The 27,328-nt window shown below is 44.9% G+C and overlaps 1 protein-coding gene across 1 annotated transcript in view; it reads left to right on the top strand.

Annotated features, from left to right (window-relative positions):
- LOC106613725 (neurocan core protein) overlaps positions 1-27,328 on the top strand; it is a 194,445-nt gene that overhangs the window by 134,671 nt on the left and 32,446 nt on the right. Inside the window, exon 11 of the mRNA XM_014216278.2 lies at positions 24,453-24,566. Within this exon, the coding sequence (XP_014071753.2) occupies positions 24,453-24,566 (114 nt within the window). The remainder of the gene's footprint in view (positions 1-24,452; positions 24,567-27,328) is intronic.

The following is a 27,328-nucleotide window of genomic DNA, read 5'->3' as shown; positions in this document are numbered from 1 at the left end:
TATCCCAGAAACCCTAGACCCATTCCAATTCGCATACCACCTCAACAGATCCACAGATGATGCAATCTCTATTGCACTCCACACTGCCCTTTCACACTTGGACAACAGGAACACCAATGTGAGATTGCTATTCATTGACTACAGCTCAGCGTTCAACACCATACTGCCCTCAAAGCTCATTACTAAGCTAAGGATCCTGGGACTAAACACCTCCCTCTTCAACTGGATCCTGCACTTCCTGACGGGCCCCAGGTGACAGGGTAGGTAACAACACATCCGCTGCGCTGATCCTCAATATGGGGGCCCCTCAGGGGTGCGTGCTCAGTCCCCTCCTGTACTCCCTGTTCACACATGACTGCACGGCCAGGCACGACTCCAGCACCATCATTAAGTTTGCTAATGACAACAGTGGTAGGCCTGATCACCGACAACGATGAGACAGCCTATAGGGAGGAGGTCAGAGACCTAACCATGTGGTGCAAGGACAAGAACCTCTCCCTCAACGTGATCAAGACAAAGGAGATGATTGTGGACTACAGGAAAAGGAGTACCGAGCACGTCCCCATTGTCATCGATGGGGCTGTAGTGGAGCAGGTTGAGAGCTTCAAGTTCCTTGGCGTCCACATCACCAATAAACTAACATGGTCCAAACACACCAAGACAGTCGTGAAGAGGGCACGACAAAATCTATTCCCCCTCAGGAGACTGAAAAAATTTGGCAAGGGTCCTCAGATCCTCAAAAGGTTTTACAGCTGCACCATCGAGAGCATCCTGACAGGTTGCATCACTGCCTGGTATGGCAACTGCTCGGCCTCTGACCGCAAAGCATTACAGAGGGTAGTGCGTATGGCCCAGTACTTCACCGGAGCCTCGCTTCCTGCCATCCAGGACCTCTATACCAGGCGATGTCAGAGGAAGGCCCTTAAAATTGTCAGACTCCAGCCACCCTAGTCATAGACTGTTCACTCTGCTACCGCATGGCAAGCGGTACCGGAGCGCTATGTCTAGGTCCAAGAGGCTCTAAACAGCTTCTACCCCCAAGCCGTAAGACTCCTGAACAGCTAATCAAATGGCTACCCAGACTACCCAGACTATTTTCATTGCCCCCCCCCCCTTTCTATTCTACGCTGCTGCTACTCTCTGTTATTATCTATGCATAGTCACTTTAATAACTCTACCTACATGTACATATTACCTCAATTACCTTGACACCGGTGCCCCCGCACATTGACTCTGTACCGGTACCCCCTGTATATAGCCCCGCTATTGTTATTTACTGCTGCTCTTGAATTATTTGTTATTCTTATCTCTTACTTTTTTGGGGGTCATTTTCTTACAACTGCATTGTTGGTTAAAATGCTTATTAGTAAGCATTTCACTTCACTGTAAGGTCTACACCTGTTGTATTTGGAGCATGTGACAAATACCATTTGATTTGATTTGATCATCAGCTATTGTTCATGACCATCTCATGAAAAATATTTACATTTGGGTATGTCTTTTTAGGTGGAAATCAACATTTTGCCATATCATTCAATTAACGAGCTCGAGATTCATAGTAAAATCCAACACCTGTTTAGATGTGTACAGTATGCAATGTGGAACATTCCAATAGAAATACACTGAGTGTCCAAAACATTATGAACACCTGCTCTTTCTATGACATAGACTGACCAGGTGAAAGCTGTGATCCCCTATTGATGTCACTAGTTAAATCCACTTCAATCAGTCTAGAGGGAGGGGAGGAGACAGGTTAAATAAGGATTTTTAAGCCTTGAGACAATTGAGACAGGGATTGTGTATATGTGCCATTCAGAGTGTGAATGGGCAAGACAAAAGATTGCCTTTGAACAGGGTATGGTAGTAGGTGCCAGACACACCAGTTTGAGCGTTTAAAGAACTGCAACGCTGCTGGGTTTTTCACCCTCAACAGTTTCCCGTGTGTATCAAGAATGGTCCACCACCAAAAGGACATCCAGCCAACTTGACACAACTGTGGGAAGCATTGGAGTCAACTTGGGCCAGCATCCCTGTGGAACGCTTTTCGACACCTTGTAGAGTCCATGCCTGACGAATTGAGGCTGTTCTGAGGGCAAAAGGGGGTGCAACTCAATATTAGGAAGGTGTTCCTAATGTTTTCTACACTCAGGGTAGGACAGACTTGAAGGGTCCCTCTGATAAGGAATCATGTCAGCTCTAGTCATGGCTTTTTTGTATCTGTAACACTTTGTGTGTTGCACACTCCTGGTAAACTGTCACAGATACCCACACTGTCAGACTATGGAGTCTTGTGTCTTGGCTGTATACATTAGCTATGATCTTGTTGCTGGACAGATTCATAAACAGAGCCTCAGTCTTAGACAGTGATGTCTTTATCTGTTCTCTTCAAATGGGGTTTGTTTTGGGATGTGCCGAGGGAAATGCATTAACCCTCCCACATATAGCTCTGCGCAGGGGTCAACAAATCATTCTGATTTGAAACGAAGTTGCAGTCAGGGAATAATTTTTGGGTGGGCTCACTGGGCTGTCACTTTGTTCTAAGAAGGATGTCTGCATAAATAGAGGACTGGTGGTGCATTAAGGAAAACAAGCAGAGTTTCTGTCCATCAAACCTATTTATTAGCCTGCAGAGAGAGAAAGATGAATTGTTGCACGCAATCAATATTTTTATGGTTTGGTATAAACAGAGAGTGGATTAAATTATGAATGAAAAGGTGGGTGGTTGTCTTTAGGTATTCTGGACATGGATAATGGTGAGGAGGGGGACTTAAATGATACGTTTTATGTAAATTACATGTTATAGAAGGGTGCAGACACCTTTTTTGTGATTTCACATGTTTTAGAGAAACTTACCCCAAACAGCAAATCATTTCCTCATTCTCATTTTGTAGTATGGGGGCCCTGAAAAAACATGAACAAAATCTCCAAAAACACCCCAAAACTTCATTTTAGAAACAGCAGTACAGTGATGCAGATCTTTAGCTGTTGTACACATGAAGTTGTGTCATTCCGAACTTTATCTGCAATGTTATATTCCCTTTTGCACGATTGGAGCCGTCTTGAGCGATTCCATTTTCCGTGTAGCCTGCTGATACAGGTAACTGAGGGTGTTGGGCCACCCGAGGGATTAAGTTCGGAATTACACAATTTCATGCGTACAACATCTAAAGACCTGCATCAGTATACTGAGAGTTGTGTCGTTTCTAAAAGGACATATTGGGTGTTTGTGGAGCCTTTGTTGATGTTTTTTCGGGGCAAGGAGAATGAGGAAGTGATTTGCTGTTTGCAGTAAGTTTCTCTAAAACATGTGAAATCACTAAAAAAGGTGTCTGGACCCTTCTATAACATTCCATTTACATCAAAAATAGATATTTGGTTATAACAACAACAACAAAAGTTACTTCTCCTTTAAGCTCATAGACAGATAATGAGGAAATTATTTGGAACTCCATTTTTCTCTCTTTGTCTCTATCTCTCATCTTCCCCTGTTATTGTCGCTATCTCCCTCCCTCCCTCCAAGCTCACCTGATAAATGAGAACAGATAACTGTGTGCTGCAGAGTGACACTGCAATCTGGCCTGAGAGACACACACGTCCCCTCTTATTTTGTCTATCTCCTCCCATTCATCCCCTCCTCTACTGCTCTCCTCTTTTCCTCCTCCTCATCCTCCCCTTCCTACTGATACTATACAGCAGAGCAGAGTGAGTAAACTGTCACGCCCTGACCTGAGAGATCCTTTTTATGTCTCTATTTAGGTTTGGTCAGGGTGTGATTTGGGTGGGCATTCTATGTCTGTTTTTCTATGTTTGGGATTGCTTTGTTTCGGCCGGGTATGGCTCCCAATCAGGAACAGCTGTACATCGTTGTTGCTGATTGGGAGTCATACTTAGGCAGCCTGTTTTTCGTTTGGGTTTTGTGGGTAGATGTTTTCCGTATAGCTTCTGTGCCTTATGGAACTGTGTAGTCGTTGTTTGGCTTATTTTTGTAAGTGTTCACTTTTCTTCAAATTAAAAAGATGAGCGTTCAAATTCCCGCTGCGTTTTGGTCCTGTGTTCCCGACGACCGTTACATAAACGAACCTCTCATAATATAGAGTAGCTCAGTGAACTGTGCAATGGAGACAACTTCCTCTCCCTTCACACCTTAACAATTCCACAAAATAACTGACAAACAAATTCTGATGTGGGTTTTCCAACCCTGCCAGGTCAATTTAAAGAAACATTAATTGAATCACAGCTTTGTGTGTCCCACTGCTGAGTAATGTCCTCCTGATAGTTTGATGCTTGACAGGAGTGTACACATGTATTTCATTTCCTATGCTCTCTGTCCCCATTCTTACCCTCTCTCCCCTCTCTACCTCTCTCTATTTCTCCCCCTTTCTCTCCTTTCCCCTGTCACTCTTTCTCCCCTTTTTCTCCCTCCCTCCTCGCTCTCTGTCTCCCTCTTGCTGTCTAGTCCCCCCTTCCTCTCTTCCCTCTCTATCCCTCCCCCCTCTCACTCTAGTTGTTGCTCTCTCGACCTCTCCTTCCTCCAGCATGTTGTTATTTGTCAGGAAGCTATATGGAAATTGCTCTGCACTGCAGAGATGGGGGTGAAAACAGTTCTGTAGCCCTCTAGCCCTTATTCTCCAGTAATACATTTCATTTTCTCCTACAGACTCCCTCACACTCTCACCACCCCTAACCTATCAATTTCACCTATACCTCTACCTCTCTCTCTCTTTTCCTGTCACAGGCAAACACAATCACTCATACAGTACAAAATGCATACACTCAAAATCGTCCAGGCACTTTTATTTAAATGTGTGTACATACACGGGGCGTACACACACAGTCCCATGCACGCACGCACTTAACAACACAGACACACAGAGACACACACTCCACTCCTGTGTCCCTGCATGCAGCTGGCGTGTACTTTAGACTGTATAAAGTGTTCGTGCAGATCTTCCGTTTAAATAGGCCTTTAGTGCTCCTTCTTGGTCTCTTAACTAATGGACCCTGTGAGACCCGTCATTCTCCTGTCACATCAGCTCCTATCATTGAGCCTGAAACATTCATGAAATCAGGGCTATTAATATAATTAACCCATAACCAGGACTGGTCCCTTGGCTGTGGAGCAGAGCGCCAGGGCCAGGGCCAGCCCCCCCCTTTGTGGGGGTGGGAGAGAAGGAGCACTGGGTATAGGATGGATCTGCCCCTAAACCTATGTTGGGGTTAGTTCCATTTCAATTCAGGAAGTGAATGGTAATTTCCAAGAAGGTTGAAGCCACAATGGTTAAACTCACATTGTGTAAAGTTCAGTCACAAAGTCACGATGTTGTTTGTGTGTGTGCCTGTGTGAGTGTGTGCGTGCGTGCATCCCTGGACGTGTGTTGTGTGAGATTGATGGCTAGATTTATGTGGCTGTGTGTTGGGAGCTGAGCCTCTTTAAGGAGTGTGATTGACTAACTCCACCTGCTGCCCACGCATCATAACTTCACCTCTGCCTCTCGCCCTCATCTCCCATGGCGACCTGATCACCTGACCCGCCCCAATCACCCGCCATCACCCAGTTCACACACCCCTGATTGGAGCTTCTCAGCCTACAGTAGTCCGCTGCCACACACACACACACACACACACACACACACACACACACACACACACACACACACACACACACACACTCCTGTGGGCAATGAGAGGCAGAGGACATGCTTTCTGTCCTGCAGAATGAGAATAAGATGGGAAGCTGTGTGTGTGTGTGTGTATGTGTGTGTGTGTGTGTGTGTGTGTGTGTGTGTGTGTGTGTGTGTGTGTGTGTGTGTGTGTGTGTGTGTGTGTGTGTGTGTGTGTGTGTGTGTGTGTGTGTGTGTGTGTGTGGCACATGGTTGCTTAACGCGCTGTAAACAGACCTGGAGATTAGTGAGCTTTTATGGCCAGGTTCCAAGGCATCCACACACACCAAGTTGTACACACCTGCAGCCACTGCTGCTTCACTGTGCCTCTTTGCAATTTACACTGCAGCCCTAGCCACCCGATGGCTGAGGAATTAACATGTGAGCATGATGCTGATACGGATCTACCGTTCAAAAGTTTGGGGTCATATAGAAATGTCCTTGTTTTTTGTCCAGTAAAATAACATAAAATTGATCAGAAATACAGTGTAGACATTGTTAATGTTGTAAAAGACTATTGTAGCTGGAAATGTGTCATGTGTGCTCTCTCGCCCACCTCTAGATCAACAGGCTGCTCGTTATGGCGCACACCTGTCACCATCGTTACACGCACCTGTGCGTCATCAGACTCACCTGGACTCCATCACCCCCCCCCCTATTACCTTCCCTATATACCGTTGAAGTCGGAAGTTTACATACACTTAGGTTGGAGTCATTAAAACTCGTTTTTCAACCACTTCACAAATGTCTTGTTAACAAACTATAGTTTGTTAACAATTTCTCAGAACAAGAATAGACTGATGAGTTTCAGAAGAAAGGTCTTCGTTTCTGGCCATTTTGAGCCTGTAATCGAACCCACAAATGCTGATGCTCCAGATACTCAACTTCTCTAAAGAAGACCAGTTTTATTGCTTCTTTAATCAGGACAACAGTTTTCAGCTGTGCTAACATAATTGCAAAAGGGTTTTCTAATGATCAATTAGCCTTTTAAAATGATAAACTTGGATTAGCTAACACAATGTGCCATTGGAACACAGGAGTGATGGTTGCTCATTATGGGCCTCTGTAGGTCTATGTAGATATTCCATTCATTCCTGCTACAATAGTAATTTACAACATTAACAATGTCTACACTGTATTTCTGATCAATTGTATGTTATTTTTATGGACAAAAAATGTCATTTTCTTTCAAAAATAAGGACAGTTCTAAGTGACCCCAAACGTTTGAATGGTAGTGTATAGCCGGAACAAATTGATTTCCCATGAAGTCCGTGCATAGAGCCGGACGTGCATAGTGCAGCCTTGTTCAAACACAAACACACACACACAGACCAGGTGTCAGTGTTAGAGTGGAGGCTTTCTTATCTCTATGACAATGGCCCAGGTGGCTAAGGGGGGAGGGAGAGAGGGAGAGAGGGAGAGGGAGAGAGAGAGAGAGAGAGAGAGAGAGAGAGAGAGAGAGAGAGAGAGAGAGAGAGAGAGAGAGAGAGAGAGAGAGAGAGAGAGAGAGAGAGAGAGAGAGAGAGAGAGAGAGAGAGAGAGAGAGAGAGAGAGAGAGAGAGAGAGAGAGAGATTTGAAATGTCTCTATTCCTTTGAAATGTTTGTAAGTGTAATATTTACTGTTCATTTTGTATTTCACTTTAGTTTGTATTTTTCACTTGCTTTGGCAATGTAAACATCTGTCTCCCATACCAATAAAGCCCGTTGAATTGAGAGAGAGGGAGAGAGAGAGGTTTGCTGCTCCTTACTGCTGCACTAAATCCCAGAGAGGAGAGATGGTAAAGAGAGAGAGAGAGAGGTTTGCTGCTCCTTACTGCTGCACTAAATCCCAGAGAGGAGAGATGATAAAGAGAGAGAGAGAGAGGTTTGCTGCTCCTTACTGCTGCACTAAATCCCAGAGAGGAGAGATGGTAAAGAGAGAGAGAGAGAGGTTTGCTGCTCCTTACTGCTGCACTAAATCCCAGAGAGGAGAGAGGTAAAGAGAGAGAGAGAGAGATGATGATGCTTAGAAAAAGAGTGAGAAGGAGCACCAGCCCAAAGCCAGGTGATTTGAGGTGGAGCTGAGGTAGCTCTCAGGTGGATCAATCAGGTGTTGAAGTGGAAGTATATGTGAAAAGGGCTCTGTTCAGGTTTAAACCTTAGTAGTGTCAATATGCACTGCACATTTGTTAGAAACTTAACTCAAGTCCAAACTATCTGCTTATATAACCCATGAAGTTTTCTCACTGCCGGTGATTCATCGATTCTGACAGGCAAGGACATTTTTTATTATTTCCTTTCTTTTTACTAAAGTATACCAGAAATAGCAGAGATAGAGAATAGCCCTCCACTTCTTCCCCTGGGGGAACTGTTCTACATTACAATCCGAGTGGTATTTCTGCGTTGCTGTAGATATATGATACAGTAGATCAGTCATGTAGAGTGGAACTGACCCCTGGTAAACCCTGGTAATGATCACAGCTCTGGGTGGCAGCTGGGACGATGTCTGTCAGGGGACATTTCTAAATCACTGTCCCCAAGGGGACTCAATGTCCAAAAGTAATGGAGGGTCTAGCTAGCTACACAGAGCTGCAGAGAAAGAGGGATAGAGGGAGACAATCAATTAGTATATTTCCCCATCTCTCCTTTTCTCCCCAATATATTGAAATGTAATTTTAGCCAGGTAACTCATTGAGAACCAATTCTCTTTTACAATAACAACCTGGTTGGTGTCCATCCAGCCAGTCTCTCTAGACAGCCAGCCAGCCAGCCAGTGTCTCTGACAGCAGGTAGAGAGGCTTAAGGGTCCTAGGCCTCTGTTTGTGAGGGACTGGGAGATGACAACAGGCCCCTGACCAGTCCTCACCTCTCAGAGAACAGGGACCAGAGATAAGCTGGCTGTCAGTGGTGAGGGCTGTGTGAGGACCAGGGGGTTGACATGTTGTGACATAGTCGTCTCATTAGTTCCCACGCTCCCATGTGTGTGTTACACTATCCCTGTCAACAGTAGCCTGGACCTGTCGGTCTGGAACATACCGTATAGCACTTTGTGACATATTCTAATGTAAAAAGGGCTTTATAAATACATTTGATTTGATTTGATGCGCGAGTACATCCATGTGAACACAGACACAAACACACACACACACAGTGACGGTCAGAACACTGCCATTCGATCTGCACTCTGAACATATGGGTGTTATTCATAAAAGTTTGCTACCGCAGTCTGCGATAAATGACCAGCTGTTACATTTCTTTATTGATTCATTGACTAAATTGATGCATGAATCATACTCAGTATTTTAATTGTGTTTATTGCTTGTTTTGTTACTCTCGGTATAGGAAAACAGATGGGGTATACTACGAAGCAAGCTAGATCTACTCAGAGTTTTCTAAAGCTAGCCAGCTGAAGCTCAGGCGTCATCCTTACTTGGCGGTGGATATTGCTCGTGCGCCTGCCTCTAACTCTAGCAGGCTTGTAACTACGTGCGCATGTCATACATGGCTAGTCGAACGCCAAATGTTTGAGACAATGCTGAAACATCAATCCATGGGCAAGTCAAAATGTAAGATGCTGAATTTGCAAGATAAAGTTATCGTGTTAAATAGACTTCCAGAAGTGCCGCCTTTATTTGATTACTTTGGTGTGGTTATCAATGCAGAAACACCTTTTTCCCCACTCCTATCAATAAAATAATTCTATTAAATAATACAAAAGTTTTATTGTGTGCAGGGCCAGATTAAGAAATCATAGTCCTTGGCCAAACAATAGCCTAGGCTAATGAAGCAACACACAGATTACAATATTACGAGGAAATAGATATATCATAGGCTATAGTAGGCTGTTAAATACACTCTCCAGTGACACTGACTCCCCCATTATGAAGATGAAGCCATAGGCTACCCACTGGTGATGGCCGATACACTTGTCATGGCAAGGCCTTTCTCAAGATAAGCTACATTGAAAAACAGTGCTTCTGTTAGCTACAAATTGGGAGTTGTTGAAAACATTGTTTCTATTGGTTCTACAGACTTCTCTTTTCAGCAGTAGGCATGTGCTTTCCAGACTGTATGTTTTTACCACGATTGTATTTAGAAATTTGAAAAAAGGAAACTAAAGCCGCAACCAACCATAGAAATATAATCCATGATGGCAGTTCCCATTCAAGTAAGGACTGGCAGCCATTGCTACAGTAGTGTACCCATGAGTTTAACACTCAAATTGTCAGGGTAAGAGGTTCCAAAACCCTTCTATGGATTATATGTCTATGGCCACAACTCTATGCCAAGGCACATTGAAGGTGTTCCGGCAGCTCTTGGTTGCCAAACACCATATTAAGATCCTATGTTGGTGTTCCCTCTATTTTGGCAGCTAACTGTATGTGCTTGTGGTAAAATGTAATCAACAGTTATTTTTTGAAAGTATTGCGCTTTGAACATATGGTTGTTATTCATTCAAGTTTACCACCGCAGTCCGCGATAAATTAACAGCTGTTTAATTGTTTTATTGATTCATTGACTAAATTGATGCATGAATCATACTCAGGATTTTAATTGTGTTTATTGTTTATGTTTTGTTACTCTCGGTTTTGGAATACAGAATACAGAGGTCTACTCAGAGTTTTCTAAAGCTAGCCAGCTTCCACTATCTTTCCATTCCATCCTCTGTGACAAAGTGATGCTCTCTGGTGTATTGTGAACATTGAGAGCGGGCTCCTGTGGTTGGATTAAAACAACAACAAAATTCTGCCTCTCGGGCCACATATAGGCTTAGGCCCAGCGGCTTCCCCTGTAAAACCCAGCGTTAATCCAGCCCTGAATGTGAGTGAAGTTTCAAATACATTTGTAATTACTAAATGTGTAAGGTGAATGGTATTTTAACATCACATTTTTTTGGCACAAAACAACACATTTAATTAATACAATATTTCATCAGTTGTCTTCCTCAAATGAAGCAGATGATGATGCAATTTTCTGAGAGGGAGGGAGGGAATCTGATTTCATTGGTCCTCAACTCGCAGCTCAGACACTTCATTCCTGATAAATGTAGTAAGCCCTGAGTAAGCATGCCCCGGTGCGGGTTAGATCTGAAGGATTCGTTGACATAGAAATATACCTGGCTAACTTGTATGCATTACTCTGGACGTGTTATAGCCTTGTGTTATAGGGGTACATCAAAACAGGGAGCTAGGTGAGATTGAGTTTGAGTAACAACAGTTTAAATCAATAGGATTTTGAATTATTGAGTTACTACAGGTTTGTTTCTATGCCTGCACCCATGAACAAGCTTTTGAATCTACAGTATAAACTAAATAACAGAGTTGCTTTCTTTGATGTTCGCTAGTAGATGTTCTTTTATTCAATAGGCTGGATCCACTTCCACCTATCAATGGTCCATTGATCCATCTATAGATTACAAGTCAGACAGCCTGTGGCAACAGCCCAGTGATTCTGTACATACATACTAGCACTTCCAGTTCCTCTGTTCACACTGATCCTCTCTATATCTACTCACCAGTCACCCTTCTCCTCCCCCATACACATCCATCAGCCCAGGGCACACACTCACACACATGCACGGACGCACGGACGCACACTCACACTTGCACAGACTCACACACACTCACACACACACAGACACACACACACACACACACACACACACACACACACACACACACACACACACACACACACACACACACACACACACACACACACACACACACACACACACACACACACACACTAGAGCTGTCAACAGCTCAACAGCAGCTATTGAGCCGACATTCGGTTTGGACAAGCAGTTGTTCACCAGAAAAATATCCATTTAGGTGTGAGAGGAGGGAAGCATCAATGGTTTGGCGAGACCTAATAGCAGTCAATCATCTGAGGTCCAGAACTCTGACCACTTTAGGGCTGATTTCTGATCCAGACTGGTTCTTTGTCCCGTTACTATAGCTTGAGAATACAGTATGATATATCGTGTGTGTGTGTTGGGAAGGGACCGTAAGTAAGCATTTCACTGTTAGTCTACACCTGTTGTTTACAACGCATGCAACGAATCCAATTTGATTTGATGATAATACCCAGGGTTGGGATCAATTCCATTTCATTCAGTCAGTCAATTCAATGGAGTGAAGGGATGAACTAATGTTCCAATTCACGAAATGAAAAGCGTCATTTATTTTCAATAAGGATTTTTTCAGTTCTTGAATTGGAACTTGAAATGGAATTGACCCTGGACAAGATCTGAGACAAGACCTCCTGGTCTACTCTCTCCCACTCCCTGTTCTCCTGTCCTAAACACATGTCTCCCTGTACTCCTGTCCTAAACGCATGTCTCCCTGTTCTCCTGTCCGCATGTCTCCCTGTATTCCTGTCCTAAACGCAAGTCTCCCTGTATTCCTGTCCTAAACACATGCCTCCCTGTATTCCTGTCCTAAACACATGTCTCCCTGTACTCCTGTCCTAAACGCATGTCTCCCTGTAGTCCTGTCCTAAACACATGTCTCCTTGTATTCCTGTCCTAAACACATGTCTCCCTGTAATCCTGTCCTAAACGCATGTCTCCCTTAACACCTGTCCTAAACGCATGTCTCTCTGTACTCCTGTCTTAAACACAGGTCTCCCTGTATTCATGTCCTAAACACATGTCTCCCTGTTGTCCTGTCCTAAACGCATGTCTCCCTGTACTCCTGTCCTAAACGCATGTCTCCCTGTATTCCTGTCCTAAACACATGCCTCCCTGTAGTCCTGTCCTAAACGCATGCCTCCCTGTATTCCTGTCCTAAACGCATGTCTCCCTGTATTCCTGTCCTAAACGCATGTCTCCCTGTATTCCTGTCCTAAACACATGTCTCCCTGTACTCCTGTCCTAAACGCATGCCTCCCTGTATTCCTGTCCTAAACGCATGTCTCCCTGTATTCCTGTCCTAAACGCATGTCTCCCTGTATTCCTGTCCTAAACGCATGTCTCCCTGTACTCCTGTCCTAAACGCATGTCTCCCTGTACTCCTGTCCTAAACGCATGTCTCCCTGTACTCCTGTCCTAAACGCATGTCTCCCTGTTACCTGTCCTAAACACATGTCTCCCTGTATTCCTGTCCTAAACACATGTCTCCCTGTATTCCTGTCCTAAACGCATGTCTCCCTGTATTCCTGTCCTAAACGCATGTCTCCATGTACTCCTGTCCTAAACGCATGTCTCCCTGTTACCTGTCCTAAACACATGTCTCCCTGTATTCCTGTCCTAAATGCATGTCTCCCTGTATTCCTGTCCTAAACAAATGTCCCCCTGTACTCCTGTCCTAAACGCATGTCTCCCTGTATTCCTGTCCTAAACACATGCCTCCCTGTACTCCTGTCCTAAACGCATGCCTCCCTGTATTCCTGTCCTAAACACATGTCTCCCTGTATTCCTGTCCTAAACGCATGTCTCCCTGTATTCCTGTCCTAAACGCATGTCTCCCTGTATTCCTGTCCTAAACGCATGTCTCCCTGTATTCCTGTCCTAAACGCATGTTTCCCTGTCCTCCTGTCCTAAACGCATGTCTCCCTGTACTCCTGTCCTAAACGCATGTCTCCCTGTTACCTGTCCTAAACACATGTCTCCCTGTACTCCTGTCATAAACACATGTCTCCCTGTATTCCTGTCCTAAACGCATGTCTCCCTGTATTCCTGTCCAAAACGCATGTCTCCATGTACTCCTGTCCTAAACGCATGTCTCCCTGTTACCTGTCCTAAACACATGTCTCCCTGTATTCCTGTCCTAAACGCATGTCTCCCTGTATTCCTGTCCTAAACGCATGCCTCCCTGTATTCCTGTCCTAAACGCATGCCTCCCTGTTTTCCTGTCCTAAACGCATGTCTCCCTGTATTCCTGTCCTAAACACATGTCTCCCTGTAGTCCTGTCCTAAACGCATGTCTCCCTGTTTTCCTGTCCTAAACGCATGTCTCCCTATACTCCTGTCCTAAACGCATGTCTCCCTGTATTCCTGTCCTAAACACATTTTTCTGATATTTCCAAGTTCATAGACCCTTTTCTTAACACCGTTTGATCAGGGAAATGTGTTGGCATTTAGTTTCCCGCCCTGAGTCCTTTCCTGATCTGTGTTATGACTAAACAAGCTTTCAGACACCCATATTGACGGCAGCTGAGTTACCATACCATGACAGCAGGTGTTTGTGTTTGTTTGTGTGTGTACCTCGTTGTGCAAGCCTAAGCTTACCTTCTCTGTTTCACCACACACTCAGCGGCTGTAAGTTTTGTTAGTGAAGTGTTGAATAGAGCCTTGTTATGCTCAGCTGAATCATAAGGCCATTAACAAGGACCTGCTGAGTGCAAATAATCCCATTCGGAGAAGCAGGTCTCTCTTTCTCTCTCTCTCTTTCTCTCTCTTCTCTCCCTCTTTTTCCATTTCTTTCACTCTCTCTCCCTCCTTCCTTCCATGTCCCTCTCTCCCTTCCTCTCTCTCTCTCTCCCTCCGCCATGTCTTTTTTTGCCCTTCCCACCTCCCCTCTGACAATCCCACTTCTCTGTGCAATCCATATAGCATTTTTTGTTGAAAAGGCTAGACTATTCACATTTGCCAAAGCAATTACGGGAGAGACAATCAACAGCAACAAGACAATGCATGTTCCCCTGAAAGAGGGTAATTTATCCTTCAAATGTTAAATAGTAATAAAATATAGTCGGAGGAGACGGACGCCAATGAATTTCAATGCACTCTCTCAAACTGTCATGAGGTTGTGTTGGCAGACGGCTGCATTTTGGATCCTCTCAGGGTACTGTTTGCAGGCCTGTGGCATTTTAAGTGGGCTGCCAGTATCGCCCCGTCGCGGCCCTGCCGCATAGTCGATACACTTCACAGAATTTTAAGTGGCAGCAACAATCCTTGAGAACAGCTTTGTAATGATCCTTTTAAGACGCTGTCAAGTAAATTGTTATCATTAGGTGTCAAGGTCAACAAATGCAATCCAGAGATGTTGACTTGCTAAATGTGAAAGTGTTTTAGTTTTCATTCATGTGGCCGTATCAGTGTGAATGTTAACTGTGATGGGTGATGGTTTCTTTGTTGTGGATGAGGGGTTATTTCCTGAGGGGGTTGATTGCCTCTAGATTACCTAGATGGATGGTAGATACAGTAATGGCTTTCCTAGAACGTAGGTATAGTATAGTACTAGTGTCTGTGTTATGAATGGCCAACTGAGATAGATAGTGAAGTCGCTGTGAGAGAGAGAGAGAGGGAGAGAGGGAGTATGAATGGCCAACTGAGATAGATAGTGAAGTCGCTGTGAGAGAGAGAGAGGGAGAGAGGGAGTATGAATGGCCAACTGAGATAGATAGTGAAGTCACTGTGCGAGAGAGAGAGAGAGAGAGAGAGAGAGAGAGAGAGAGAGAGAGAGAGAGAGAGAGAGAGAGAGAGAGAGAGAGAGAGAGAGAGAGAGAGAGAGAGAGAGAAATGGTGGATGAGAGGGCGGGAGAGAGGGAGAGAGAAATGGTGGATGAGAGGGAGCGAGAGAGAGTTACTGTATGTGAAATACTCTCCCTACTCTCCCCAGACCTCGGCCAATAATGAAGTGATGACATGGTCTCTGCACGGCGGTTGCGGTGCGCTGCATCTGAGAAGTGTGTTGTGGTGGGGGGGTTTTATCCCTACTCTTTGGAGGAATGGGGTTTCTGTGACTGCCATTGCTGCAAAGGGTGGGGGTTGGTGAGGGAGGGTGTGTGTGTGTGTGTGTGTGTGTGTGTGTGTGTGTGTGTGTGTATGGTCGCTGCACCAGACATCCTCAATTAACTTCTCGCTACCCTAACTATCCCTGCATGGAAAATGGCATCTGTCTGCCTTTGTCACATGACTTTACATTTTTCATCATTAAGACTTGAACTTGTAGAGTAGGGGGAGAGAGTGTGTGGATGAGAGAGAGATGGTAGAAGTTAAAATATAACCAAGGAACATTTTTAATGCCGGTCTCTCTGACTGAGAGAAAGTCTTTGGTCATGATATTGATCCTTTCTTCACCTCCTATATTAGATTCTACTCTGTGGACTCTGACTCTGAGCCCAGTGGAGAAACCTGCTGGGAATCATTGGCGTGAAGATGTTGATTGAGTCTGAGGTCTCATTTATAATAGAGGGAGCTGTTTACTTTTTATTTGGCTCCACGTTTACAAATTCCCCGGCTCGAATTGGAGCATAAATCTTGCCGTGGTGAAGTGGGGTTAAAATCCTTGTTGTAACGAAAGCCCACGAGGGGACTGGAGGGGGTTGATGGAGAATAGATATCAGAAGTCCCACATTTCAGGCCAAGATTTACAGTTCTGTTGATGATGGCACATCCCCCTTTTACAAGCCAATCACAAGACAAATAAACTCCTCTTCCTTTTGCCTTTTACAACTCTGAGTGGCCATGATGGGGGCTAGGAGACAGAAAACAGACGCCTTCAGCAAATCAGCAGACTGTCTTGTGATCTGCATGTGTTACTAGTTCATTGACCAGCCAGGCTTTTGAAGTTGTAGAGTTGTATCGTAAGAGAGGAAGAGTCGGAAGCTCTTTTTGCTCTTTCTAAAACAACACAAAGGACATTTAGGGTATTTGGGTATTTTCTGTAACCTAGTGTGTAAATCACCCAAGGTGTGTTTGGTACATACCGGCTACGTTTTCATCGTAGGGACTGTTAAACTGTATTTTGTGCTGAAGAAACATGCTGTGGACAATTATGAGGAAATCTCAGATTTATCACACTGGACCTAAAATGTGTTGAATTTATAGAACCAACGGAGTGGTTCTGTGACGCCCTGTCCAGCCATCAGAGCCCTTCCCCTGTGAGTATTCCTATACATTTCAGGATTTGCAAACAGACGAGTGATGAAGTTTCTGCGAGCTGCGGCCACGCCCATTGGACGAATAATCTCATCTCTTTGGAAACCAAACACCTATCGACAAAGACTTATCCTACCCAGACCGAAGAATCCTCCCAGAGGTCCTGCAGGAACGCGCTGTTTGCATTCGAGACTAACTGACTGAGTTCACAATACATCCCAGGCTGGGATCGGAGAAAGAATGAAAATTCGAATGGATTTTGTGTCACAGGCGTCGTAGTGAACAGACCAAGGCGCAGTGTGTTGAGTGCTCATCTTTTTATTTTAAATGGAAGCACTTCACAAAGAAAAAAACCAAACGACAGCCAAACAGTTCTGTCAGGTATACAAACATACTAAACAGAAAGCAACCACCCACAAAACCCAAAGGAAAACAGGCTGCCTAAGTATGGCTTCCAATCAGAGACAACGAAAGACACCTGCCTCTGATTGGAAACCATACTCGGCCACACATGGAAAATGAAACATAGAAACAGAAAACTAGAACACATTCCCCTAGAAACAAACCAACCTCAAAACACACAAAAAAAAAACCTGCCACGCCCTGACCATACTACTATGGCAAAATGACCCTTTTCACTGGTCAGGACGTGACACTTTGCTTTCCTGGACTACAGGCAACATCAAAATTCAAGTAAATTGCCCCGTTATTCATTTCCTCTGAAAGTGAAACTCTGTGTGTATAAAGTGGTTAGTGCCCCTGCCCAGTCATGTGAAATCCACAGATTAGGGCTTAATGAATTTATTTAAATTGACTGATTTCCTTCGATGAACTGTAACTCTTTGAAATTCGAAATTGTTGCATGTTGCATTTAGATTTTTGTTCAGTTCCTGTATATTGTTGATAGTATCAACACTGTAATGGTTAATGATAACTACTCACATGATAACCCTTAATGGTGCCCCTCATGGACTTGCCAAGTCTGCTCTCTCTCCTCTCTCTCTCTCTGGCGATTTCACACCCATCTCATCTGGGCTGAGACTGTACATTTGTCAATGGAACACCGGCCCAGTTTGTGTGGCTTCTCTCCCTCCCCCTCTCTCTCTCCCACTCTCGCTCTCTTCTCTGCCAGCTGATGAACGAACTTCACAAACCTCCAACCTGGTGCTCTCGGGGTCCTTGGGAACAGAGCGTAGCTTCTAGGCTTCCAGGACTGCCTGTGTTGTCCTGGGGAGGAAGCCAGAGAAGGCTGGGCAGCAGCCCCCCTCCACCGTCCACCACCTGCCCCGACTACAGTTTATGCCCAGTTAGCCAGCTGGGCTGGGTGGACACTGAGTGGCCACTGAATGGGCTCTCTGGCTGCTCTCTGCTCTCCCCTGTTATGTCTGCTGTGTCTGGAGCAGGAAGAGATGGAGGGGAGACACTCCAGAGGCCAGGCCCAGCAGTATGTTTATATTTATGCTTTGTTATTGTTAAGAGTCGAATGCTGTACTGCATGGGCATCAGATTGAGCTGAGCCAAGCCAAGTCTACTATGAAGGATTGTGCTATCACGGTACATTCTGCTCAGTGGTGGTCGGTGCCGTTTAAGATGAGGGATGATAATATTTTTTTTCATGAGCATGGGCTTATTTCTATTACAGTATATTGGATGACTGTCATTTATATTCCATTCACCCAGCTCAATGTAACATCGACAGGTTTTTCAACAGAATCGGCGCAATGAATACACCTCTGATCACACACACAGTTCACTTTCATAGCAGCCACATAAAAATACAAACAGCTCGTTGTATATATAATTCCTTCTCGCATCTATCTACGCCCTCTCCTCCTCTCACCTTTTCCCTTCGCTTGTGGACTTCAGTGCACAACACATCAGCTGTCTGTGACAAAGCAAAAAAAACATTCCAAGCCAAACCTTCATATCATGACCGCTAACCACTACACACAGCCAACATCTTTGTCATGTCATAGTCAACATATCTACTAGAACTAATGCATTAGTAAACCCACTACAATCATGCAGTGCAGAGTAGTCAGCAGCAAGCAGTTTAGCAGTTACACTGGCGGGCCTTGACTTGAAAGAGTTCCAGTGTTGGATAGCCATAGCAAACCATGTTTGAACCAGATGTTTGAGTAGGCTAAACCAACTAGCTGTATTCGATGCAAGCTAAGAAAGTGAAAGTGAAAAAAAATATACTACGAAATATAGCTATCTCTTTCTCTCTCTCTCTTGCTTCACCTTAATTTTGGAAGAAATGTGTTTGTCTAAAACTTTTCAACTATTGTCTTTCTCTTTCTTTTAGTCAACTACTCACCACATTTTATGCACTGCAGTGCTAGCTAGCTGTAGCTTATGCTTTCCGTACTAAATTCATTCTCTGATCCTTTGTTTGGGTGGACAAAATGTCAGTTCATTTTGCAAGAGCTCTGATAGGTTGGAGGTCGTCCTCCGGAAGTTGTTATAATTACTGTGTAAGTCTATAGAAGAGAGTGAGAACCATGAGCCTCCTAGGTTTTGTATTGAAGTCAATATACCCAGAGGAGGACGGAAGCTAGCTGTCCTTGCAAAATAGTGTGTTGTTATAAATTATTTGGTGACATATGAATATATTTAGTATAGTTTTAACTGAAAAGGATAACTTTTTCATGAAAAAGGAAATTCACTGAGGAGCCTCCACTGATTCTTCTGCATAGTCAGCTGAATGAATAAAGGCTGTAAGAGTAGTCTAGGTCTGGAAGACAAGTAGAGGCAGCCCATCCACATCACTCCGGCCAAATCCCCTGCCCACTAGCATTTCTTCTCTGCTATGAGTCTGGATTTGCTTTCCTACCCGACGTCTTGTAGAATGCGAACACATTCTGACCATTCTGGTTGCACATTCTGACCATTCTGATTGGTCCACAAAACCAATGGGTTGGGCCAGAACCGGCTTACACGAATAATGAATCACGTCATTGGCTTTGATACTCGTATTGGTTGTCGACGATCCAATCGCTGATGAATTTGTTTTGTACAACACCACTCATTTTGACGTGTGCACCAGAAACTTTTAGCATGACAGTTGAAATCCTCTAAGGCACTGGTTCTCAAACCTCTCCTCGGAGACACTTAAACATTTCACAGTTTTGTTTTCGCTCTGAACTAGCTCACCTGATTAATTTAAAGGCTTCAATATTAGTTGACACATTGAAGCAGGTGTGCTAGCTCTCGAATAGATCAAATACATGGAACAGCTGGGGGTTCCCATGTAGAGGTTTGAGAAACACTGCTCTAGGGTGTCAAATAATGTATTATAATTAGGGTTGTCACTCTCAATGGGGATGAATGAGTGGCCGGCTTTCAACCCTTCGGTACTCGACAGTATCACACTTCCTGATTACAAGAGAACAATTGCAGGACCAAAGAACCCAGCTGGGAGCCATGCTATAGTCATTTTCCAAATTATTGGCACTCAACCTTCAAATCAAAATCAAATCGTTTGCGTTATTGGTCGGGTACACAGTTTAGTAGATGTTATGGCGAGTTCAAAGAAATGTTTATGTTCCTAGTTCCTATCAATCAATGCAGTAAATGTCAACAAGCACACAATAATACAAAATAAAATAAAGACATAAATAGTATGTAAACATTATTAAAGTAACCAGTGTTCAATGACTAGGTATACTGAACAAAAATATAAACGCATCATGCAACAATTTCAAAGACTTTACTGAGTTAAAGTTCATATAAGGAAATCAGTCAATTGAAATACATTTATTAGGCCCTAATCTATGGATTTCACATGACTGGGAATACAGATATGCAACTGTTGGTCACAGATACCTTTAAAAAAGGTAGGGTCGTGGATCAGACAACCAGTCAGTATCTGGTGTGACCACCATTTGCCTCATGCAGCGTGACACATCTCCTTCACATGATTGTGGGCTAGGGAATGTTGTCCCACTCCTCATTAATGGCTGTGCAAAGTTGCTGAATATTGGCGGGAACTTGAACACACTGTCGTACACGTTGATCAATAGCATCCCAAACATGCTCAATGGGTGACATGTCTAGTGAGTATACAGGCCATGGAGGAACTGGGACATTTTCAGCTTCCAGGTATTGTGTACAGATCCTTGTAACATGAGGAAGAGCATTATCATGCTGAAACATGAGGTGATGGCGGTGGATGAATGGAACAACAATGGGCCTCATGATCTCGTCACGGTATCTCTGTACATTCAAATTGCTATTGTGCAATTGTGTTCATTGTCCGTAGCTTATGCCTGCCCATACCATAACCCACCGCCACCATGGGGCAAACTGTTCACAACATTGACATCAGCAAACCGCTCACCCACACAACGCCATAAACCTGGTTCGCGGTTGTGAGGCCAGTTGGACGTACTGCCAAATTCTCTAATACAACATTGGCACGACAATGGGTTTCTTATGGTAGAGAAATGAACATTCAGTTCTCTGGCAACAGCACTGGTGGACATTCCTACAGTCAGCATGTCAATTGCACGCTCCCTCAAAACTTGAAACATCTGTGACATTGTGTTGTGTGACAAAACTGTATATTTTAGAGTGACCTTTTATTGTCCCCAGCACAAGGTGCACCTGTGTAATGATCATGCTGTTTAATCAGCTTCTTGATATTCCACACCTGTCAGATGGATGGATTATCTTGGCAAATGAGAAATGTTCACTAACAGGGATGTAAACATTTCTGGGATCGTTTATCTCAGCTCATGAAACATGGGACCAACACTTTACATGTTGTGTTTATATTTTTGTACAGTGTACATAGGGCAGCAGTCCCTAAGTTGCAGGGTAGAGTACTCGGTGGTAGCCGGTTATTGACGGTGACTGAGAGGCAGAGTAGAGTACTGGGCAGACTACTAGGCGAAGGCGATCTAGTGGTGACTGTTTAACAGATGGTAGCTGGATGAACAGGCAGTGGCTCGTGTGGCTGAACTCCTTGATAATCTCCTTGGCCTTCCTGTAGATGTCCTGGAGGGCAGGTAGTGTGCCCCCGATGCGTTGGGCTGACCGTGCCAGCTCTGAGGCAGCAGACGGTGCAATTGCCGTAGCGGTGATACAGCTGTTGCACCTTCACCACGCTGTCGGTGTGAAGGGACCATTTCAGGACCTCAGTGATGTGCACACCAAGGAACTTGAAGCTTCTGATCCTCTCCACTGCAGCTCCTTCGATGTGGAAGGGGGCGTGCTCTCTCTGCTATCTCCTGTAGTCTACGATCAGCTACTTCGCTTTGTTGACATTGAGGGAGAGGTTACTTTCCTGGCACAACTCCACCAAGACACTCACCTCCTCTCTGTAGGCTGTCTTGTCACTGTTGGTAATCAGGCCTACCACAAACTTGATGATTGAGTTGGAGATGTTCATGGGTGAACAGAGTGTAAAGGAGGGGGCTGAGCATGCATCCCTATGGGGCCACCGTGTTGAGAATCAGTATGGCGGAGGTGTTGTTGACTACCTTCACCACCTTGGGTCGGCCGGTCAGGAATCCAGGATCCAGTTGCACAAAGAGGGGTTCAGACTCAGGTCCCTGAGCTTAGATGAGCTTGAAGGGCACTATGATGTTGAAGGCTGAGCTGTAGTCGATGAACAGCATTCCTACATAAGTATTCCTCTTGTCCAGGTGGGATAGGGCAGTGTGGAGTGCGATTGAGATTGCGTCATCTGTGGATCTGTTGGGAATCACATCCGACGAGCATCAGAGCCGGTGTAGTAGGATTCAATCTTAGTCCTGTATTGATGCTTTGTCTGTTTGATGGTTCATCTGAGGGCAGAGCAGCATTTCTTATAAGTGTCCTGATTAGTGTCCCACTCCTTGAAAGCAGCCGCTCTAGCCTTTAGCTCGGGGCGGATGTTGCCTGTAAATCATAGCTTCTGCTTGGGGTATGTACGTTCAGACACTGTGGGGAGGACGTCGTCGATGCACTTATTGATGAAGCCGGTGACTGAGGTGCTGTACTCCTCAATGCCATTGGATGAATCCCGGAACATATATACAAAGCTTGTCAGCAGGAATCAGTAGGATAGAATTATGGTCAGATTTTCCAAATGGAGGGCGAGTTTTGTATGCATCTCTGTGTGTGGAGTAAAGGTGGTCTAGAGTTTTTTTTCCTCTGGTTGCACATGTGACATGCTGGTAGAAATTAGGTAAAACGGATTTAAGTTTGCCTGCATTAAAGTCCCCGGCCAATAGGAGCGCCACTTCTGGATGAGCATTTTCTTGTTTGCTTATGGCCTTATACTGCTCGTTGAGTGCGGACTTAGTACCTGCATCGGTTTATGGTGGTAAATAATCAGCTACGAATAATATAGATGAGAACTTTCTTGGTTGATAGTGTGGTCTACAGCTTATCATGAGGTATTCTACCTCAGGCGAGCAATATCTTGACACTTCTTTAGTATTAGACATCGCACACCAGCAATTATTGACAAATAGACTCACACCCCCGCCCCTCATCTTACCAGACGTGGCTGCTCTGTCCTGCTGATGCACGGAGAAGCCAGCCAGCTCTGTATTATCCGTGTCGTCGTTCAGCCACGTCTCGGTGAAACATAAGATATTACAGTTTTTAATGTTCCGTTGGTCGGATAGTCTTCATCGTAGATTGTCAAAAAAAATTCCCAATGATTGCACGTTGGCCAATAATACGGAGGGAAATGGTGCTTTCCCTACTTGTCGGCAAATTCTTACAAGGCACCCCACCCTCCTCCCCCTTTTCCTCTGTCTTTTCTTCACGCTGATGACAGGGATTTGGGCCTTGTCATGACAAAGCAGTATATCCTTCGCATCAGACTCATTATAGAAAATATCTTTGTCCAGTTTGAGGTGAGTAATCGCTGTTCTTATGTCCAGAAGCTCTTTTCGGTCATAAGAGAAGGTAGCAGCAACATTATGTACAAAATTAGTTACAAACAATGTGAAAAAACAAACAAAATAACACGGTTGGTTAGGAGCCCGTAAAACTGCAGCCATCCCCTCCGGCTCCATTATATATCAATGAGAACTCTTACAGACTCTGAGAACCATAAAAAGCGTGATCGCTGTTTTACCACATACCCGTCTCCTTCCCCCTCGCTCGGGCCCCCAAGATACACTCAGATGTTCTGAGGGCAAAGGATGCTGGGACACCAGCTGTGGATTTAATGATTTTGCCCCCAGGCCTCAGATCAGAAGTGAGAGAAATATAATTCTGTCTCTACATAGAGAGGAGAGCCATGACCTCAAAACGCCTCCGCAAAGTGTGCGTGTGTGTGTGGTGCGTGTGCTTGCGTGTGTGCGTGCGTACGTGCGTGCGTAAGTGCGCATGCTTTCCTGTTAAACTGAGTTTTTTTATCTGTATCATAGGCAGCTGCAGCAATTTTGCATAAATACAGTACTGTATGTGTCACTACAAATCTATACATATTCATTCTAGCATGATTGCGTGGGTGTAAATATCTAAATATCAAACAAATCCAACATCAAACTGCCTCCTCCCTGGATCCTCGCCTGTGGAGCCTAGAACCTGTCCAGGTTTGACAGCAGAGTGTAAAGCACATCCTGCATGCGCATCACAATTAGCATCAAGCGCTCCACTGCTTCTCCACCCACTTATTGATGGACTGCTGAATCAATGCTTTTAATTACAACTCATCTAAACAGCTCAGATCTCTCCGAAAAGTTAGATCTCTGTTGGTTCTCTGGTCGGATGGGTAAGTGATAGTGGCAGGCAATTTGTGCCATGTCCTGTGACTCCGGTGTTGTAACTGATCCTGTCTCCTTGTGTCTCCTTGTCTCCTAGTGTCTCCTTGGTCGTATTCATTAGGACATGCAACGCTTTAAAACGTTTTAAAACAGAAAACGAAAATGAACGTTTCTTATTATATAAGCCCAGGTGGTCGCTCCCTGTTTCAGTCTGTTGTCTTTAGTTTGGTGCCTAATGAGCACGTCCCTTGTGTCTCCTTTTTACCTGACAGACATCGACGACTGCCAGTCCAACCCGTGTCAGAATGGAGGCACCTGCATCGATGAGATCAACTCCTTTGTGTGCCTGTGTCTACCCAGCTACGGTGGAGCCGCGTGTGAGAAAGGTAACGTTTTATCACGTAACACCTCTGTCGTTAACCCACATCCCCGGGGAAAGGAGGAAGTGGTTGAAATGTATCAGTGCAGAAGCTTATGACAGAACACCTGCTCTCAGCTGGAGCCCCTCAAAGAGGAAGATTCCCTAGTGGGTATGAATGCAGCAACACCACTTCAAAAATGATAAATGTTTTTTTGCGCTTCCATTACATGAAAGCAAGTCACATAGCCCTCAAACAGAATTATCTGACAATCACAATACTAGACGGAGGTTTATTTGAAGCACTGAGAGAAATACAGAGTGAGAGTGGGAAAGGAGAGAGGGAGAGTAGGAAAGCTAGAGATGGACAAGGTGTGTGGAAAGAGGAATGGGACCCAGAGAGAGGGTCCGTAGCCCCTCCATTCCGAGCCCTACGCCACGTACCCCTGCCACAACCACAGCACTCATACAGATGAGATATTGAAGAGGCTATGGACCCTGGCTTCTCCCTTCACATGTGATCTCACTCGCTCACTCACTCACTCACTCACTCACTCACTCACTCACTCACTCACTCACTCACTCACTCACTCACTCACTCACTCACTCACTCACTCACTCACTCACTCACTCACTCACTCACTCACTCACTCACTGCTCTGATTCTGGGGTTTTTCCTCAATGTGCCTGTGTCTACCCAGCTACGGTGGAGCCGCGTGTGAGAAAGGTAACGTTTTATCACGTAACACCTCTGTCGTTAACCCACATCCCCGGGGAAAGGAGGAAGTGGTTGAAATGTATCAGTGCAGAAGCTTATGACAGAACACCTGCTCTCAGCTGGAGCCCCTCAAGGAGGAAGATTCCCTAGTGGGTATGAATGCAGCTACACCACTTCAAAAATTATAAACGTTTTTACATGAAAGAAAGTCTAGGAAAGATAGCCAGCCACATAGCCCTCAAACAGAATTGTCTGGTAATCACAATACTTTAGAAGGTGGTTTCTTTGAAGCACTGACAGAAAGACAGAGTGATAAAGGAAAGAGATAAGGTGTGAAAAAATATAAATAAATCATAAGGTAGGGAGAATAAGCTATACAGTTGGTCCGTAAATAGACCTGGACAGTGGACTAATGCATATTTGCCACAGTAGAAGCCCAACCTCTGGTGACTGTATCCTAGCAGCCCAGCTCTCTCTCCCTGCAGAGCTCTTTCAGGGTAATGGGCCTTTACAGATCTAACTGCAGAGAGAGAGGGAAAGAAAGAAAGAAAGAAAGAAAGAAAGAAAGAAAGAAAGAAAGAAAGAAAGAAAGAAAGAAAGAAAGAAAGAAAGAAAGAAAGAAAGAAAGAAAGAAAGAAAGAAAGAAAGAAAGAAAGAAAGAAAGAGGAAAGTTAAAGATGGGCAAGATGTATGGAAAGAGGAAGGAGGATGGGGCCCAGAGAGAGAGAGAGATGTGTGTGTGCACGCATGTGTGTGTGTGAGATGTGTGTGTGTAACCTAGTCAGTTACGTGTGTGTGGCGCTGGACTGACAAGTGCCAGTGAGGCGTAGAGGGTTGAGGCTCAGTGAGTGTGTGTGTGATTGCTCTGCTAGAGCGAGACTGGCCTCTTCACCAGGACCTCCCCTCCAATCAGAGCCCTACGCCACGTGCCCCTCACCAGCCTGCCTGCCACACCAGAGCACTCATACAGATGAGCTATTGAAGAGGTGATGGACCCTGGCATACACACACACAGACTCTCTCGCTCTCTCTCTCTCTCTCTCTTTCTCTCTCTCTCTCACACACACACACACTGCTCTGACTCTGGGTGTTTACCTCACGGTGCAGCGAGGACCCTGCTGTGTAACTATCGTCATGGTTGACTTGGAGCAGCAGGCTTGAGAGGAGAGGAGAGGAGAGGAGAGGAGAGGAGAGGAGAGGAGAGGAGAGGAGAGGAGAGGAGAGGAGAGGAGAGGAGAGGAGAGGAGAGGAGAGGAGAGGAGAGGCTGCCATCCCACTCTCGCCGCTTAATAAGACCACATATAAATGATTCAACCCTGAAGAGAGGAGATCGCAGCCCTCTCCTATTTGAATGTCATTTATAAGGAAAACCTTGAACCATGAGCATGGAACTAAGGGGACGAGAACTCCGACAGATACTTTACGATACTATAAAGAAGGCGCTAACGTTCTATAATGAAGTACTCAACAATACTAAAAGGATCGTTTATAGTATTGCCTCTTTTGAGATGGTAATATCCCCTTTAAAAATGTAAGGCAATCAATCTCTCTTTCACTGAAGTGCCTTAGCCTAACTACCCCTATCAAGTTCATGTTCAGCCATGTCATTCTTCCCTGTAATACGATCCAAGGCCTGCTGCCTGTCCTCATCCGTTCATCCCAGCTCCTCTGGTCCTTTGATCCTCCTGCTTCCCTCCCTCCTCCTCCCCCTCTTCCAGGCCTTCCAGACAGTTTCCATGGAGACCACCGCAGGGAGTCATATAGATTCCTCCAAACTCGTTGTCCAATGACCATGTCACATCGCCGTGCAGTGCACAGCCCATCACAGACAGGAGAGAGGGGAGAGAGACTGTTCGTTGTACCTGTACTATACTCCACTGTATATACACTACATGACCAAAGTATGTGGACACCTGCTCGTCAAACATCTCATTCCAAAATCATGGGCATTAATATGGAGTTGCTACCCCCTTTTCTGCTATAACAGATGTTGGGACAGGCCTCTTCTGGGAAGGAATTCTACTAGATGTTTGAACATTGCTGCAGGGATTTGCTTCCATTCAGCCACGAGC

This window comes from Salmo salar, chromosome ssa10 (genome assembly GCF_905237065.1).
Source record: "Salmo salar chromosome ssa10, Ssal_v3.1, whole genome shotgun sequence".
NCBI lineage: Eukaryota > Metazoa > Chordata > Actinopteri > Salmoniformes > Salmonidae > Salmo > Salmo salar.
This window is presented reverse-complemented; position numbering and strand designations above follow the sequence as displayed.